The 18,987-nt window shown below is 36.7% G+C and overlaps 1 protein-coding gene across 1 annotated transcript in view; it reads left to right on the top strand.

Moving 5' to 3' along the window:
* The first annotated feature begins 33 nt into the window (after positions 1-33).
* Positions 34-18,987, top strand: part of CWC27 (CWC27 spliceosome associated cyclophilin) — a 97,662-nt gene continuing 78,708 nt past the window's right edge. Inside the window, exons 1-10 of the mRNA XM_040091118.2 lie at positions 34-202; positions 973-1,069; positions 2,632-2,744; positions 3,974-4,117; positions 4,838-4,936; positions 5,097-5,203; positions 6,165-6,234; positions 8,707-8,786; positions 10,835-10,868; positions 14,689-14,864. Coding sequence (XP_039947052.1) covers positions 161-202; positions 973-1,069; positions 2,632-2,744; positions 3,974-4,117; positions 4,838-4,936; positions 5,097-5,203; positions 6,165-6,234; positions 8,707-8,786; positions 10,835-10,868; positions 14,689-14,864 — 962 coding nt within the window. The 5' untranslated portion in view covers positions 34-160. The remainder of the gene's footprint in view (positions 203-972; positions 1,070-2,631; positions 2,745-3,973; positions 4,118-4,837; positions 4,937-5,096; positions 5,204-6,164; positions 6,235-8,706; positions 8,787-10,834; positions 10,869-14,688; positions 14,865-18,987) is intronic.

Raw genomic sequence — 18,987 nt, 5'->3', positions numbered from 1 at the left:
CTTTCTCCTGGCTTGTGCCACTTCATCCCCCCTTCCCTGGGCTGCGTAGAGGCGCCCAAGATGGCGGGCGGCTGGGGTTGGTAGGAAGTGTGGGAGTGAAGCGGGGTCTGGCGTCGGCTGTTGAGGAAGGTTCGCCGGCTGAGCCGGTCCTTTCCCCGCCATGAGCAACATCTACATCCAGGAACCGCCCACCAACGGGAAGGTGAGGCTGCCAGGGTGAAATCCTGGAGAAGTTATGCCTTGTAGGGTTATGGGGGGACAGGCGAGAGGAACACGAACTTGGATGGTGGTGGAGGTGGTGGTGGTGGTGAGATTGTTACTGTGGTGGTGAGATTGTTACTGTGGTGGTGAGATTGTTACTGTGGTGGACTGGTTTGGTTAAAGGTACTTCTTGGGCGCTGCCAGAGTCTGAGCACGAGGCGTGATGTCTGGAGACATAACACAGAGCAGTCATCGGAGCGCTTTATTTAATTTCTCTGTTCACGATTATATTGTACGTCCTTATTTTTTGTTATGATCTCTCACTGAATGCAATGATGTTCTTTATAAGAGCGATACCTTTGGATATTTGTGGCGCCTTTCCCCCCCCCCCCCCCCCCCCCCCACTTTGTTTCGTTATGGAAATGATAAACTTTCTTTAAAGTATCAGCCACACTATGATGATGTTATGTTATGTTATGTTGTGTTGTGTTGTGTTATGTCAGCTATATTCTACATCTTTAGTATGCATATGGATTCAGAGCTATATCTCAAGTTCTGGAAATGCTAGTTAGAATTTATAGTAGCCACCCAACACACTTAAATGTATACCACTCTTACAAATATAACAAATTCAGTGGGGGTTTTTTTGTGTGTGTGTTTTGGGGAGTTTTTGGTTTTGGTGGGTTTTTTTGGGTTTTTTTTTAGGCAGTTAATTCTTTGAGCAGTGACTAAGTTAAATAAAACTGAGGCTGCATTTATCTCTGTTTATAGGTTTTGCTGAGAACTACAGCAGGAGAAATAGATATAGAATTATGGTCAAAAGAAGCACCAAAAGCATGCAGAAATTTCATCCAGCTGTGTATGGAAGGTAATGACTGAATGAGATGGGAATTGTTGAAATTAATTCATATGTGAGCTTTGTGCCCCTCCTGTAAAATAGAGGTCATAATTATGTTTTGACTTAGTATGTCATAAGTTTATTTCTGTTTAGAAATTATTAATTAACACTCAGACAATGTTTTTCAAGGTTACCAATGAAGCTGGTGGAGGAAAAAAAAAGTAAAGTTTTTGGATGGTTTTCAAGTTAAGCAGATGGCATAATATTGAAACATTGTCTTTCAGAGTCTTGAGAAGTCTTACTTTCAGCAAATGTCTACAAATTATAAAAACTTCTGTGTGTGTGTGAAATGACAGTGATGCTATATTGGACATTCTCCTAAATTCTCATTTCTGCATCACAATTTACAATATACACTACCTCCTTTTCTTTTCTTTTCTTTTCTTTTCTTTTCTTTTCTTTTCTTTTCTTTTCTTTTCTTTTCTTTTCTTTTCTTTTCTTTTCTTTTCTTTTCCCTGAAGTAGTGGGTGCCAGAATGAGAAGCTCCTTACTGAGAAAACTAACAAAAATCTGTGAAAGACATGATGCCTTTAAGTTTTCTTATAAGTGCTATTCTCCCATTTAAATATTTACAGAATTGTTGAGAGTTCTTTTAGCCTTCATCTGTTAAAAAAAATAGGACTCTAGGCTTTGTGCCTCCAGCACAGATCTAGTGCTCATTTTACCAAATGTTGAGCCTTTTTGCAATGGTAAACGAATTTCTTAACCCGTGATAAAGGCTCATGTATACTCAGTGGGCTTTATTTCCTTTCTGATTTTGTTTTTTAATCTGTTGTGTAGCATCTTGTGCTTTGTACAATACATTTAAGTATTTATCATTAATATCCCAACATATAACCATGCATGACTGTGTCTAGTTAATGCTACAGATATTTATTATTATTGTTATTATTATTATTAATAATAATAATATATCAAACAGGTTCAGGTTGGTTCAGGTAAAGTCATGTTTTCATTCCTTTTATTTTCTTATGGCCTTGTATACCTCTATCAGATAGATAGATAAAAGGAGATAGCTTAGGGAGCAAAATGTACTGCATATTTCATCCTGAAAAAGTTATCGATTCAGGAACAGTATGGGTAGGTGATGAAGGGTGTTCTCTGCTGGTGAGTGAAAGTGCCAATCATCTGTATATGGATGTTGTTAATGTTGTATGTGAGATCTTATCCAGGATAAAGCACAGTATTTCTAGTTCTCCTTTTAAATTGGTGTATTTTGATAGTGTCATTCCAGTAATAAAACTTAGAAGCTGAAAAGACTTTAGTTTATTCAGGTCACCTTGTCAGTGATGAGCAGGATTTTTTGCAAAAGAAATGGGACACCACAGGGTGTGATTTCATAAGACTGTGGAGAACAGAAGGGAACCATATAGAGCACAACAGGGGAATCTGGTTACAGTATTTGCTTTCTGGAACTTCAGTCTCTGGACATCACTGTATAATCTATATGAAAGTTTGAGTTTGAGGCCACTTACATATATTTAATATCTTACTATTTTTCTTCTTTTTTTTTTTTTTTTTTTTTTCCCCAGAGTATTACAATAACACAATATTTCACAGAGTAGTGCCTGGCTTTATTGTGCAAGGGGGTGACCCCACTGGTACTGGATCAGGAGGAGAGTCCGTATATGGAGCTCCTTTCAAGGTGTGTATCTATATTTTATACATTAATTTGGTTTTTATTCTCTATCCACTGTTCTTCCTACCAGGTTCTGAAAAATCAAATCTTATATGAAACGCATACATGTGCAGTAGTTGCTTCTTCATGTGCTGCTTCAGTATTTTTGAATATGGCTTTCTAAATTGAGAGCTCTTAGATCTGTCTGCTCTGGTATGATGATAAACCTGGGGGCTCAGATCCCAGGTGAAGCTACACATAGGCTCAGCAACTGTGTTCTGTTCTGCCTGACTGTTTTATTTCAAGTGAGGAAGGCACTTTAATTTGTGACTGAAGCTGCAAAGCCTGTTTCTGGGCCTTCCATCTTCTTGCTGCTAGACTTTTACATCTGGCATGAGCCTGAAGTTTGTGGGAGGGAATGATGCCTGAGCAGAGAACAAAACAAAAATTACCAATATTGTAGCAGCATTGCTGCTTCAAACTGGTGGTATCTCAGTATTGCAGTGTTTGGCATCATGGTATTACAGTGGTATTCATCTCTTTCTCCTTGCTTTGAAAGGAGTCCTGTTTTGTCTTCCTTTTGTGTTCCAGAAAATGTTCTTCCCATGGATTTTTGCATTACTCTACTCTTACAACCTGTTAATGTGCCTTTAGTAACTTTACATGAATTAGGATTTAAATGAATTTTTCACATAAATACAGTGATTGTCAAGAATAGTATTTTTGCAAGAAGTGTATGAAATGCAGTTACTTTTTAAAATTTTTTTTATTTACTAAATATTGAGGGGATAACAAATGCAAATTAAAATAGTATTTGATTTTTAGGCAATGACTGGAAAAAAAGAGAAAATTAACAAGACAGAACTTGAAGTTTTTTTAGTTAGTAATGTGTCTTTCTGTTATTGATATTTCAGTTTCTAATTTTTGGGTTGGTGTTTGTTCGTTGTGTGTTTATGGTTTCTTTTGAAGATTGTTCGTTTGGTCGCGTCATTGTAGGCCTCAGGGAGTAGAAATACTAACTGAAAATAATTTTTACTGCTCAGAGTAGTAGCTTTTAAGTATAATTGTGGCACTGAGTTTCAAAATACTTGGAGTTTATTACTGTCTGAATTCAAAAGAAAATTAGCAGCATTTTTTCTGTGTGTGCGTGTTGATGTAAATAATATCACTCCTATCTCCTATCACACTGCAGCTAAAGGAAGGAAAAAAATAGTTTCATACTGAAGTAGTTCTCTTTTCTGTCCTGCTTTTACCAGGATGAGTTCCACTCACGATTGCGATTTAATCGAAGAGGACTTGTTGCTATGGCAAATGCTGGGCCCCATGATAACGGGAGTCAATTTTTCTTTACGTTGGGTCGTGCAGATGAACTTAACAACAAGCACACAATCTTTGGAAAGGTCTGTTACATGAATTGGAGTCCCAGTTTGATTCTGACAGAAGCTGCTAGAAGTTTCTCTGGAGGCCGGTTTAGTATTGTTTGCTACCGTGTGCATTTGAAATTTATTTCAGTGCTTTCTAGGCTCCCTCCATTCTCTTTGTTTCTTATATCTGGTAGAAATGCTTCTGTAGGCTGTTCCTGTTATTATCTGTTTTGCTATTGTTATTCTGCTAAATTGTGTTTTCATGTTGTGCTGTCTTTAAATAATCTTATTAGTATTATTATGGCTCTGTTATTAGTCAGTTCATCTAATATTAATTACATGTTAGGAAATTCTGTTTAGAATTAATTACATTCTAATTATCTAAGAAGGATAAGGGAGATGAAAAATATGAGATGAATTCACCACTCTCATGATTTACATAAAATAAAGCAAGTATTTTTCTTATTTCCTTTTTTTTGTTTGCCTGTTCCATAGCTCACAGCAATACTTTAACGTCTTCCTCTGGTATGTTCTCAAAACTACCTGTATTCCTTCAACTTTTGCCATTAAATTTAAAACCCCAAACTTTTGTACATTTTACTTGCTGACTTTGAGAGGCCTTACATGCTTACAATATTTCCTATATCACTTGTACTTTCAAAAATTTTTTTACGTAATAAATGCCTTGTATTTTGCAGAATAAATAACACAAATTACAGTCAAGAACCTTCAAACCTTTCTTTGTAAATTTGCCAGGTTACAGGGGATACGATATATAACATGTTGCGCCTGGCTGAAGTGGAAGTTGACAAGGAAGAGAGACCTCTCAGTCCACACAAAATAAGAAGTTGTGAGGTGAGTATGTTCTGTTTTGAAATGTGACGTTTAAAAATTCTTTTTTGTCTAGTGTTCAGAAAGTTTGGCTTGTCCTTTTGCATATTGTTTTAAAATATTGACTCACTTAATTACAAAATATATACTAAAGATGTGTCTAAAATATTGGGTTTTTTAACAGGTTTTGTTTAATCCTTTTGATGACATTGTCCCAAGACCAAACAGAAAACTGAAGAAGGAGAAACCAGAAGAAGAAACTAATAAAAAGTCCAAAGTAAAAGGCACAAAGTAAATATATGCAACATAAATGGTGGTTAATTTTCTTTCACTTTTAATTTGTAGCTGGGCAGTTTTTTTATTTCCATTTCTGCCTTTGAAGCACTTCCTTGTTTCCAGGGAGGATCCTGGAAATCTAGGTCCCCTGACTGAAATGTTACTGTGCATCTGCTGAGCTGTAACTGTTTCATGCATAGTGATAGTTTGTCGAAAATAAGAGAAGGTGGTTTATCTTTCCTGTATGCTACAATGTGCATTCATCTGACTGAGATGCGGCTGCAGTTAAAACCTGGTGGTAGCCTCAGTTTGGATTTTTTGAACTTACTTTATCAGATACCATTCCTCCCCCACTGAAGTTCTTAGCAAGAGGCAGGCATTTTGACATGGGAAATTTTAATTTCTGTGAATGAAAATTCGTAGTCACAAACATGCAGTGAAAAGTAATAGGAATTCTAAAGTGGACATATAGTGAGTTCTGCTGCGTAAAAGTAGAACATGTTGCAACTGACTGGTTCCAGCAATGTGAAAATTAAGTCTTGAAAAAGAAATTATGGATCATAATTTCTTTTAATTGCATTCTGTGAATGTGTACACATTGTCACATGAATGTGACACTCTGTGAGCCGTCATATCTTGTAAATCTTGTGTCTTGAATGCCTCTCTGTAGAGAAAAAAATGCAACAGAATTGTCAGCATTCAAGAGTCTAAGAAAGTTAGTCAAGACAGGATTTCTTAAATTGTGTCTTAACTTTGGTATCCCTGTTTTATCTCAGGAGCATAATACAACATGCTTTTCCAAATATTTACGATTTATTGCAAAGCAAAATGCAGTCGTTTGGAATTGGTACATTTAGCAACGCAAAAGTTTTTTTAAAAGTCATGTACAACAGGAATGTAATATATTTAAAGTTAATGGATTGTTATTAAGACAGTATTTAAAATTCTGCTAGAAATTTTCTTTTTTCTCTTAAAGGAACTTTAATCTGCTTTCGTTTGGGGAAGAAGCTGAAGAAGAAGAGGAAGAAGTCAGTAGAGTTAGTCAGGTATTATACCAAATTATCCTTATTTTTCATTTCAACCTAATTACTTTTACTGCTTATTTGTAGAAAGCTTTAACGTTTTTGGTCTTCTTCTTACATTTGGATTTTAAACAGTAATACTAGCACTTGCTTCAGCTTTTAGGATTCTGCTGTTACAGCATTTTGCAAATACAGAGGTTTTTAGTTTTCTTGATTTTTAAGGTGCCTTCAGTTACTGAATGGAATTCTTACATTTCCATGAACAAAAAGTTTCATAGTATAAATCTATGTCTGCTGTTTAAAAGTCATGGAAGTGATAGGTACTTCATATTTTTTCAAGTCCTTTATGTATGAGTGAGATTATATGGTAAAATATTGAATTCTGAAGATCATCTTATGCATTTCCAGTGCATGAGTAGCTCCTTTTTCGTATATATATTTCCATCCATCTGTGAGCAAAATAAACTGTGATTGTTGTGGAGAAAGTAGTCCATTACTGTAATTTAATGGTGCACTACAGTGAAATGTTCATGTTATCAGAACCAGAATGGCCCAGGTAACCTTTGATCTAACATTTCCTTCCCTGACTTGGCACTAAAATAAGGTTAGTTTAAAAATTTCTTAAATAAATTGCTGATTTAATTTCTACTGCTGAAAGTTATTTCACTAGACTCCTAGGCTTTCTACAGTACATCACTGCTTCAGTTAGTGATCAGACTACATGGTCCTGCATCCTGTACCACATAAGTGAAAAAATTGTTGCTAGTCTTCAGAAGTTAGCTAAAATACAAAAAGAAAACAGTGACTAATAATGGACAATGTTATAGTGAGATGATAGCAGTCAGAACAATAGCAGAGATTTATTACAACAGCAACTTCAACTATTTTTCTTTCTTTTTTCAACCTACTAGTCAGACAAACTTTCTTGTTTACTTAATGTGCTCATCTGCTGTTCTGCTCGTGCTCTGTATCTGGCTTTTAATACTGCATTTAACTCAGTTGCTTGGACTTTCTTTCTTTTCATGCCAAATACTTGTTTTCAGTTTAAAATTATCTAAATAGAATGCCTCTCTCATGATAAGCCTAGTTTCAGTGTTTTCATGCTCTCTTTCAACTCAGCCTCAAAATCTCATCTGCCTATTTGTCCTGACTAAATTCTGGACTGGCTGTAGATAGATATCCACACCAACTCTCTTTGAGGAATTTATCTTCCTTCTTTGTAACAAAGTAAAACTTTCTTTTTGAAACCTCATTATTTGTTCATAAGAGGTCTAGATCAGTGTCTCTGTAGTTCTGGATATTATCTTAATCTGATTAAGTTGAAGTACATGAATATCAGCACTAACTTGCGTTCTCTGGTTTTTGATAAGAAAAATGGAAGGTCAGAGCTATTACTGAGATCTTTTGGCACCTACAAACTTAGAATCCTATGAGCCTTTTGTTGTTATTGTTGCTTGCTAGATGCAGTAGGTCTTGCTTATTTAAGAAGGTCAGAGAAGCTCTACGTAGAACACCTCAAGGCCTTGAAGGCAATTAGTGCAGTCAGAGATCTGGCTGTTGGCCCCCCTCTGGTTGCTGGTCAGTGTTTAAACTCTAGCTTTCAGTGTCCAAACTGCTTATTGTCTGTACTTGTTTGGAGCACTTTGTCATACACAGCCCCACCACCACTCCAAACACACCACCCGTTCCTTAATGAAGGAATTATCTTTTCTTGTTGCTGAATATGTTATCTTTGTTTTCTACACAATAAAAAATTGTAGTTGCATTTAAATGAGTAAGATTTTATCCACATGGCTACTGTCTTTCCAAGAGCATTAGACAATGCGTCTTCAACAGAGACATTCACAATACAGACTGTTCCTGTAGCAGAGATTTTCAGTCTGATTTTTCTCTGAAAATTAAGTAGACTTTTTTTCAGATTAGCATGTAGAATGCTTTCTAACTGCAGTTTTCCTGCCTGAAGACCTTATGTGTTGTTAGGTTTATTTGACTCCAGGCGTCAGTAGATGATTCCTGAGTGATGTATTCCAGACTGATGTATTGCAGTTTGTTAACTTCCCTTTTTTCCCTAGGGATCTAATTAGTGTTCTTCCAATTAAGAAGTACTGTTTTGTACATGGTGGTGCTTTCAGTTGTCATGTGTCATTATTGGAAAGTCAGGTTCTTACCTCTTCTTTCACTCAAGTGTCTGTGTTCTAGACCTACCATCTTTATGATATGTAATGACTGTACATGACTAAACAGTATCTTTTTTTTCCCCTCTCTCTCTGTCCTTTAAAACTAAGTGCATTGCTGTTGGAAAAATAAATCTGTGCAGTCAGCTTGATGTTTCTCTTTTTGCAACACTTTCTCTGTCCATCTGTTCTTAAAAGTGTCTATGCTTACTGGATAGGCTAAAGCTAAAAATAAACAAGTTTCCTTTTTCTTACCATAATCCTTTTTCACTATCTAGCCTCTTAAACACTGAAATCAATATTACCTTTTTTCTTTTAATAGATCATGAAGGGGAAAAGTAAAAGTAGTCATGATCTCCTGAAGGATGATCCACATCTAAGTTCAGTTCCCGCTGTCAAAAGGTTAGTATGATTTCCAATTTCTAGAACAGATCTACTTCCAATATGTTATACCAAATTATCAGCATGTATACTCATTAAGAAATGTTAATTCATGTTACTCTTTAAAAATTTAGGAGTGCCAGTGCAAATATTTCTCTAACCCACTAAGCTGTCACCACCATTGGGCATCAGTGGATGCCCAGTAAAGAAGGAAAGCAGTGCAAATGTAAAGTTTATCTGAGTAGTCTCCCAGCCTCCATCAGCTTTCACCTCAGAGGATTGTCAGAGTTCAATGTGGTTCATCTATTTAGTAATCTTTAACAGAGCACTCCTCAAAGTGTGTATTAAGTCTGTTGTAATACTGTTCCATTCACACCATCCTGTCCACTACAGGAAGAAGTAGCTCCCCTTTTTGTTCTGAACCTGGATGCTACTAGTGGCATTCCACAAATTCCAACTCTCATTCTGGAAGAGACAGTGAGCAGACAGTCCCTTTTATACCTCTCTTTACCACAGTCATGTCTTACATTATCTCTTTCATAGCCTAAACTTTTCAAGTTACTTAAGTTTTCTTCATTATGATGATGTTCTTGGCTGTAATTTTCTAGAGGGCTGCTTTTCCCAACCCCCTAACCCTGCTTATGATTGAAAATATCTTTTTTTTTTTTCCAATTCTAAAGAACACACAAAAAATTAGGTTAATCATAAATCTGTAGGGTTGAAAAAAGTTGGTTTTCTTATCTGTTTCTTTTTAGTACTTTATAAATTCTGATTTTAACCACAGTTGAGTTTTAAGGTGATAAAATTCCATGAAAATACATTAACTCCAAGAATTTTCTTATCTTAGAATCCTACAGTAGTTGGTTTGCAAGGAACCATTAGAATTTATCACATCCAACTCCCCTTGCAATGAGCAGGGACATCTTCAGCTGGATGAGGTTGCACAGAGCTTCTTTCAACCTGGCCTTGAATGTTTCCAGCGGTGGAGCATTTACCAGCTCTCTAGGCAACCTGCTCCAGTGTCTCACCACACACATCATAAAAAACATCTTCCTTATGTCTAGGTTAAAAACCATTACCCCTTGTTCTTTCACAACGAGCCCTGCTAAAAAGTCTGTCCCCATCTTATAGACCCCCGTTAAGTATAGAAAGGCATCCTTGGAGTCTTCTCCAGGCTGAACAATTGTACCTTTCCCCGTTGGAGAGGTGATCATCTTCTCTTCTCCAAAGTCCCTCCATCAGGTTTCTGTCTTTCATGTGCTGTGACCCCAGAGCTGATGCAGCTCTGCAGGTGGGGTCTCAGCAGAGCAGAGCAGAGGGGCAGAATCCCCTCCCTGGCCCTGCTGCCCACACTGCTCTGGATGCAGCCCAGGACATGTTTGGCTCTCTGGGCTTCAAGCTTACAGTGTCAGCTTTTCAATACAACAATCTGGGGTTTCTTTAATGATATTGATTGCTTATAGCAAACTTCAGAGCCTTGACTTTTGACTCCTTTAATGTTCCTTGGTTTTTCTCTGACTTAACTTCTTTTTTAAGGTTTAAGTACCTTTTTTATTAGTTTGTGATAATTAGCAGTGGATATGTTAGCCTTAATATATTCAAATAGGTTTCTTGTTTAATTCACCGAACTGTAGCTGTATAACAAATTAAAATCTTGATGTTAAGCTTAAGTTTCAGTAAAATGCATCTTCCAAAATACAAACTAGTTGCGATGAAATCCTACTAAATGTTTGATAAATGAGAACAAAAACATCTCAACTGAGTTTTGGTGATTTTAACTGTATATATCAGTGTTTTGCTTGAATTGCTTAAGATATGATTAGGATTTCTCCATTGTATGAAAACCCTTGTTTTTAAGCATTTCTAATTAGAAAATATTGCAATAGTCAGATGATAGAAAATAATACTGATGCCTTTAAGATAAATGTGAGGATGGTATAAAGTAGTACATTTACTAAAATTTCAGATGGCTAACATTTTTTTTAATTTAAGAAATCTTGGGTTTTAAATATTATTTTGAATCTCTTCTAGCATTTCAAAGTAGTTATTTTTTTTTCTTCTTCTTTTAGTGAAGTGGCAAATGAAGAAAAGGATTTGAGTGAGGCAAGTATTATTTTTTTGCAAAAATAATTTGTTGTTTTTTACTGTGTGCAGATCAGATTTTCTTTGGTGAGCAAATTTTACTTTAAAGATCTTTAAGAAGTAGTTCAAGTCAGATTTCTGGCAAAAGTGTGAAGGCTCTCTCTAAGCTCTAAGGTTTTGCTATTCACAGCAGGGTAGAATTAGCATACTACCTGCCACCTTTTCTGGAAACTGTTTGTGTTGTATTTCAGTCAGTAGATGAGTTACACAGGAGTATGTGTTTGCATTGTGTGCCACAGGATGACAAACCACCAAAGTGATGAAAACACTGAAACTGCTTCTTTCTAAAAAGATAGTTAAAATCAGGATTATCATAAATGATTATATAATTGCAATCTTTAAGGGCAAGTCTGCCTGTCAGTTAGAGTCTTGTTTGAAAGATTTCTTCAAGAGAGCAAAACCTCAGTGAATTATTGAATTGTAGCAGTGAAATTGTATTGATGAAAACTGTCACCTCTGAAAGATGTGAAACTTCAGTAGTCAAGCAGTAACATTCAACTAAACATGGAGGCAGTGTAAGTACAAGAAATTTGTCATAGGTGGTGAAGGTTAAGCATAAGCATATTAGCTGAAGAATGTCTCTGTCTCCAACCATAGATCATGAGAGTACTCCATTGAATTGCTGTTGAGATAAGGATATAGTATATGATCAGGAATGTAATCTCCCATTCACCTAATTGAATTCTGGAAAGTATTGTTTTCCATATGTGTCCATCATGCACAGGTGTTAACTACACTGTGTGCTGGCACAGTGGAAGTAAAGGAAGAACACAGTCTGTCCCATTTGTATCCCTAAAAAAAAGCATCTGCTTACACTCTGTTCCTTTTTTCACACGGCATAGTATGAATTCAGTCTTTTTCACTCTTCTCCTTTGTAATTCCTGCTGTGCAGGCGCATTTTAGTGTTAGAAGGGTTTGGAGAATGCTATTTAATTATAAATTCTTCAGATATTCAAATATCCGTTTCTTAAGCAAACTGGATTTTGGGGGTATAGAGCATGGGTGCATAAGTTTGAAGAATAAAAATTTAAATAAATATACCTAATTAAGCGAACTTTGGAAATATGAAGGCTTTTTCTCTTTTTTTCCTGGAGAGGTGCTCTCTTTTAGATTTCATTACATTTAAGATTTTAGCTAAGATCTAGCACTTCAGGCAGTTACCTGGGTCTTGCAAAGTAATACTAGTATTTGATCATCTCTCTTGGAGTTAGTTAATAGATCACAGGATCACATTTGCATTTACACAGCTGCAACATGATGGCAGTTCCATAGCCAAACCTGGGAGCAAATAATTCTTCCAGATCTCCGTACCTTCCCCCGACTGCAAGCCCATAGCCTGTAAGAGAAACTCTTGTTAGTATTCCCTGAGCACCTGGCATTGCTATTCAGGTGGTTAAATACCATCCCATTTCTCTTACTGCAGTCCTCAAATTTGTATGTTTCTTTGAGACAGCCTTTGTATTAGCTATGCCTCTTAGCTATTTGTTAGGATTCTTTTTGTGCCCAAATCATTAATGAAAACATTATATGAAATGTATTAACGATTTTTTTTTCCCGCCAATGACATTTCTTTTCTGCACAATTTCTTTTCCTCTCCCTATTTGTATAGTTGTTGCCTATAGTCAGTTGCCTAACAGTAAATTTCACACAGTACTATGTACAGATAAAGTTCCTTATCTACCCCTCAGTTCAATAGTCTTCTTAAATGGGAAAATTGTATTACATACAGTAGCCACTAGTCATTCTGTCACAAAATGTCTCATTACATTTTTATATCCATATTAAAGAAAAGAATAGGGCCACTCCACCCAGCTAATAATGTCAACAAGTAGTCCAGCTTTCAGGCAGGCAGTTTTGCATTTCTGTTTCACATGGGGAGCAGCCATCACCTAACAGAACAGCCACTTCCCTTTTGAAGTGCCATGCAGTTCAAACTGCGTTGTTGAATCTATCGTTAAATCTATTTGTTGAGATCAGATGGACTTGATGAGAGAGACAGGGACTGAAGGAGGAGACTTGGCTGGAGAAGAGCGTAGAGCTGCAGGAGGGAAAGCAGTTGAGGAGGAAGGGTATATCCTATTTTCTCAGTGTTTTTCTAGAAGAAAAATGGTGAATACTGTGCAAACTGAGGCTAATGGATGGTTTGGGAACTGGAGGATTTGGCCAAGTGGGACAAGTTGAACCACTTTGTCCCTCCAATTTTAAGCCCCCCTCCTATTACTCAGATATCTGTAATTTTTAACTAGCTTCCTACTTAGCAATTGCTATTTGTCTAGAGTTGTTAATTTTTATGCCAGAAGTTCTCCTGTCCAGTTACTTGTGTTCCTAGTCAAATCTCCACCAGGAGTCTGTCTTTATCCTTGACTGTTAAAGACTTCTAACATGGTCCCATCACTTTTTCTTTTTTGGACCTCCCTCTGCTATTGGGGTCTGTAGTCACCCATCTCTGACAATTTATCATGTGAGCAAATCTTCTAGAAAATTTCATTGTCTCCACTGTCAAACAAAATTTCTGGTGAATTAAGTGAAATGAAGATCCTGTTCCCGTTTTCTCTTCTGCTATTAAAAAAGAATGGACGAAACTCCCCCAACAACCTTTCAGTCATTTAATTGGCGAAATATTCAGCTGTTTTATTGTGTTTAATATTCAGAGATTTCTTTGTTATATCTGACTGATCTCGTCTTGTCTAAATCTCAGATCTGAGCATAGTACTCTAAAGATTCTTAAACAGTAACTCCAGTACAACTTCAGAAATCCAGCTCTTGATTTTTCTCTTCTCTTCCCGTATTTTGCCTATTTCTTCTTTTACTTTTTTAGCCTCTCCTCTATGTTTAAGGACATGTTATTCATGCTACTCTTCCTCCTACCTGTGCATCACACCCAGGACATATACATGTCCTTCATTCCCAAGTGCTTAGATTCTGGCAGTCTCCTGGATACAGTAAAGACATCTGGATTACTATTTCTAGGTGTCTTTTCTTACTTTGGCTAAAATTAGAATCATGTGGCACCTTACACTTTCCTTTTGCTGATGAGCATCACACCAAAGTAAATATAGAAAGATGTACCATGTCATCTTCAAGCTGTTAGTCTTCAATTAAGATCCATACAGACTTCCTTCTTCAACGATGAGGGGTGTAGGCATTCCTTGGTCTAGTCAGGCCACTTGTTCATTCTCCATTTATTTCTCCCTTCAAATGTCTTTGATCCAAGGTGCTTTATCCCCTTTTGCCTACCTGTGCTAAGCATGGAGGCCTGAGGCCTCTCCTTGGACCTCTGTAGCAAACTGCAATGATCGATTCCACAGGTTTTCACAGCCTGTTACGATCAATTCACTGTTTGTAAATTCCCTAACAGGAGCTGATGGGCTAACCTCTTCCATTCCATCATGACTGTAGTATAGCCATGTAGGGAGTTAAGTTTTTCTGTCAGTGGAAAATGAAGGAAAAGTTTAGCATATTGTCTCAATCAAATTTTGGATTCCTGAGCAATGATGCGGGTAATATCACACTGCTGTGATGTCATCTATAGACCTGTAAGGGTTAATAGTCTAGAACAGACTGTTTTAGGTTTTTTAACCCTACAGATAAGTAATTTATGTGTGAAAAAGAAACTATCATATTTAGGGTTTTTTGTTACCTCTGAAGCAAATAAGGATATATTTGTTTGAAAATTTTGCTTTTTTTTTTTTGAAGACATATTTATAAGAAAACGATTTCCATATTTGCCATTCTGTACTGAAAAAATCTAAAGTACTTTTATGATTTTAAATCAATAAAGGACGAAGAGGAACATGATGAAGATGCTGATAGTGTAGAAGATGAGGCTGCTAGTAATGAGAGATTTCAAATAAAGGAACGCATTGCCAAGAAATTGAAAATTGATACAAATGAAAATACTAAACAGCAACTTCAAGAGGAAGAAGCCAAGACAGAAAAGAAAACAACTAGTCGCAGGTAAGTATTGTGTTGTTTGGCAGGTGTTTTTCTTTAGATTGTTTACAGTTTTAAGATTTTCAGTCAGTATTTATTGATACCTTGTATGGAAGTTTTATTTTTCCCTGTGAGTTAGAAATAAAGTGTAATTATATGTGTTTCTCAGTCTTTACTTTGTCTTCTCAGTTGTAAGATAGAGTTTTGCGGCTTCTTTATCTGTGTTAACACATAGTAGTTGTCCACCACTGAGGCTCACAGAAAGGAAAGTCATACAGTGAAGTCTGGTTTGACATGGTGCTCATCCATGCAGTGTACCAGCTTTCTAACACTACAGCAAACACATCAGTTTTTCTTTACATAAAAGCATGGATTCCTTTCTTGTAATTTAGCTGTGCCAGTGTTTGGAACATCCCTTCCAACTCAGAATATTCTGCGATTCAGTGATGTGTACTGATTAGCGCTCAATTTTCAGTGAGTTAATTTGTTTTCTTGGAACCTTGTGTTTTGACAGTTCTTCTTGCAGCATGAGTTTGAGGATAGTATTGATATTGCATAAAATCCCTTATCATGTGTACAAGTGATGAGTAGTGGGTCTGATGTCAATCCTGCTAGGAATTATTATCAGTATTTCAGTAAATACAGACTCCAGAAGCTACTGAAGAATTAAGATTTTGCAGCTGAAGGGTTAAATGTGTAAGTTTACTTACTCAGTGAAACTTTCTGGGGGCTTGGTGGAGGAAACATCGGAAAGCTAATTCAGATTTTTTTGCTCTTGACTCTACACAACTGTCGTAGATTAAATTAGTCAGGCTTTGCCCATACTAAATTCTGCATGTGTAGTGGCAGTTCTGGATTCTCTCCCATGACACTTTCCTTTGAAGGAAACAATTGTGGTTTCTTTTCCTACTTCAGTTTCTTTCCCTGTTCATTGTCCTTGTTTTCCTGTTTCTTTTAATTGGTTTTCTTTTAATTGGTGCATGTTTTTCCAGTTTAGTGTCATTGCAGGTTAGATAATGTCTGTGATGGCCGAGGCATAATGCTGAGATGTAAGAATTTAGAACAGTCTAGATTTTGACTTTGTGACAAAAGAATACCTGATTCACCACTTCCATAGCAATTACCATCCTTACTATTATCTCTGGGATACATCCCTGGGAATTAAAGGTTTTGGATCAAAGCATGTGGCAATAAATTTGTTATAATAATAGGCTTTGAGATAAAACATTGAAACTTTGGTTAGAAAACAGAAGGAATAATTGAAACAAAATCCTTTGCTTTAAAGTCCTCAGAAATTCAGGTATCTGACTTCCACCTCTTGAAGGTTTTTATGATTTTATATGACTGTATATAACTGCTAGAAATTAAACCAGCCTTATCTTTTATTGAAAAAAGGGTTTCATAACAATTCAAAAATGGTGACTATTCAGTCATTATCTTAATTGTAGAACAAAACTTGTTATAAGGAGAAAACTTGCACCCTGATGTTTGCAACTTGATACATATCAATATAACTGGTTTTACTGGAAGAATTTTCATATGATTTTAAAAGCATGTTTAGTAAGTTTCTACCATTCCATGTTAGCTAGTATTATTAACTTTGTGTGGTCTTTATGATTGGAATCAGGCCACAGTTTTATAGGGATAGGAACACTTGCATTACTTTGGATAATCTTTTAATACTGGTGCATTAAAATATAGCAGCTGTAAATGTTGCTGTTTGGAGGCCTTTTTGGAGCAGTGAAAAGCCCAGTGACAACATTGCCAAGAAAGCTATTTGTGTTAACCACTTTAATAGGTTTGAAGAGCACTAGAAACTAAAATATTCAAGGGATTTAAGAGGGAATTCAGTGTCCTTTCCTACATCTTCTTCACTATTGATTTGAATCTAAGAATCACACCAGGTCCAGAAGTCTTCGCAATTTGAGCAGATCTGCTCAACTGACTGGTTCCAATCAGTTCTTTCTCAGGCCTGGAAGACGTTACTTCCAAAGTTCTTCATAATTTTGTGTAATAGGGATACATAAGAAGAGCATTTGACATCAAAGACCCAGCATAATAACAAAAATAAACTGTAAACAAAATCTATAACTTAAGTGAGCATTAGTTTTTCTTTTCATATGTTTTACTTCTGGCTAGAGGCTAGATAACTAACTTCAATGATTTTTCAGATTTCATGTAATCAAGAAGAGCTGTGTGGTCAGATCTGTAAGCTGATGTTACTTTGTTTCTTTTGGAACCATACATTACCTAATCTCTTTGTGAAGTCATGTGTTGTGGTTTAACCCAGGCAGCCACCAAACCCCACGCAGCCACTCAATGCCTGGCCCACCAGCGGAATCTGGGAGAAAATCAGAAGGGTAAAAGGTAGAGAACTCAGCTGAGGTGAAGACAGTTTATTAGGGAAAGCAAAAACTGCACATGCAGGTAAAGCAAAACGAAGAATGAATTCACTGCTTCCCGTAGGCAGGTGGGTGTTCAGCCACATCCAGGATAGCAGGCTCCACCACATGTAACAGTGACTGGGGAAGACAAACTCCCTCCCTCCAAATATCCCCCGTTTTTTCCTTCTTCCCCCCACTTTTTATACTGAGCATGATGTCACATGGCCTGAAATATCTCTTTTGTCAACTGGGGCCACCTGTCCTGGCTGTGTCTCCTCCCAGCCTCCCAGGCACTCAATTTCTCCTGCTTGCATGGCAGTACAAAATGCAGAAAAGGCTTTGGCTCTCTATATTTAACAACTTTGTCTTCAGCACAAGTCCAAAACATAGCCCCGTGCTAGGTACTGCAAAAAACCCTAACTGCCTCAAGTGAAACCAGCATGAAACTCTAATTCTGGAGCACTGGTTTTCTGTTTTTCAGTGTTCCTTTCGCTCAGTAGGAGCATGTAAATTGCAGTACATGAAATACAATATCATGATTTTACAGCTGTGTTAGACATAACTAGGTATTTTTTTGAAGAATATGTGCAAGACATCTTGTAAAACAGATCCCCCGACTTTTCTTTCTGTTGTCTTTAAAGTTGTGCTGTACATTACTTTGTGGATTGGCAGCTATATTATGTCGGCCGTAGAAAGATGGTCCACAGAAAGTGTGCTGAGATCAATGAGTATGATGGATAACTTCAATCTCTAAATCTGGTTACTAGTCCCGTTGTTGAGTTTGACACAAGTTTAAGCTTCTCAGAGTCAATTAATTTTCTTGGTTGGGGAGACTAAAACAATTACAGTTTAGCATTAAATAGCCATATCTTGTCATGGAGGCAAGGATTCAGAAATTGGGAAGGTCTCTTAAGAAAAGCTTTCTCTGAAAAAGAACCTTAAAGTATATGGCAGCCAAATAACATCTTTACAGCAGCAAAGGGCTTTGGAATCTGTACATATTTACTACCTGCTTGTCTGTCCATCAATCTGTTAGTCTCTGCAGTTTTATTAGAACGGCTGCTAGAAACAAAATCGTCTAAGGTGTAATAGCAAGTTTGTAGAATGAAAAGAACACAAAGCTAGAGGATACCCTTAGGAATGTGGTACTCAATGCCCAAGCTTTCATCATGTTATAGCTTATTTTATGATAACATTTGTGTAGTCAGTCTGTAAGCTGCTGGCTCTGTATGTGGTCAGTCAGTGTGCTCTGTTTGTGGTTATTCTGCTGTTTCAGGGCGGCAGCGGTAATAGTATTAAAGCCAAATGGGTTATCGTAACTCAGAAGAGGGTTTTATTGGACACATTTTTAGCAGTTGGAGCCGTAGCCTTGGGAGATACTGCTTAGTATCACAAGTAACATAAATTTCCAGACTTGCAGTTTTCCAAATAATTGTGTTCTGTCCTCTGTCATGAAAATCAAAGGCATGATATTGTTTGTTACAAATAATGTGTTTTTACATTTGACTTCTGTTTAGATAAAGATAAACAATATAAAGTTTCATTGTCTGAAATAGTGACTGTTTTGTCAGTGTACTGGAGATGATTAATAATATACTCATGAGTGTTCACCACCCACTGTAGCTGAAACCTGTGTTGATCGGAGGCAGAGATGTGTGAGGTGTAAATATTGAACAAAAAGTTGGATGGACCATCCATAGCTTGAGGGTAATGTCTACTAACATATCATAAGGTGGAGAAACTTCTGATAGCTATTAAAATTT

The sequence above is a fragment of the Hirundo rustica genome, chromosome Z (genome assembly GCF_015227805.2).
Source record: "Hirundo rustica isolate bHirRus1 chromosome Z, bHirRus1.pri.v3, whole genome shotgun sequence".
Taxonomy (NCBI): domain Eukaryota; kingdom Metazoa; phylum Chordata; class Aves; order Passeriformes; family Hirundinidae; genus Hirundo; species Hirundo rustica.
This window is presented reverse-complemented; position numbering and strand designations above follow the sequence as displayed.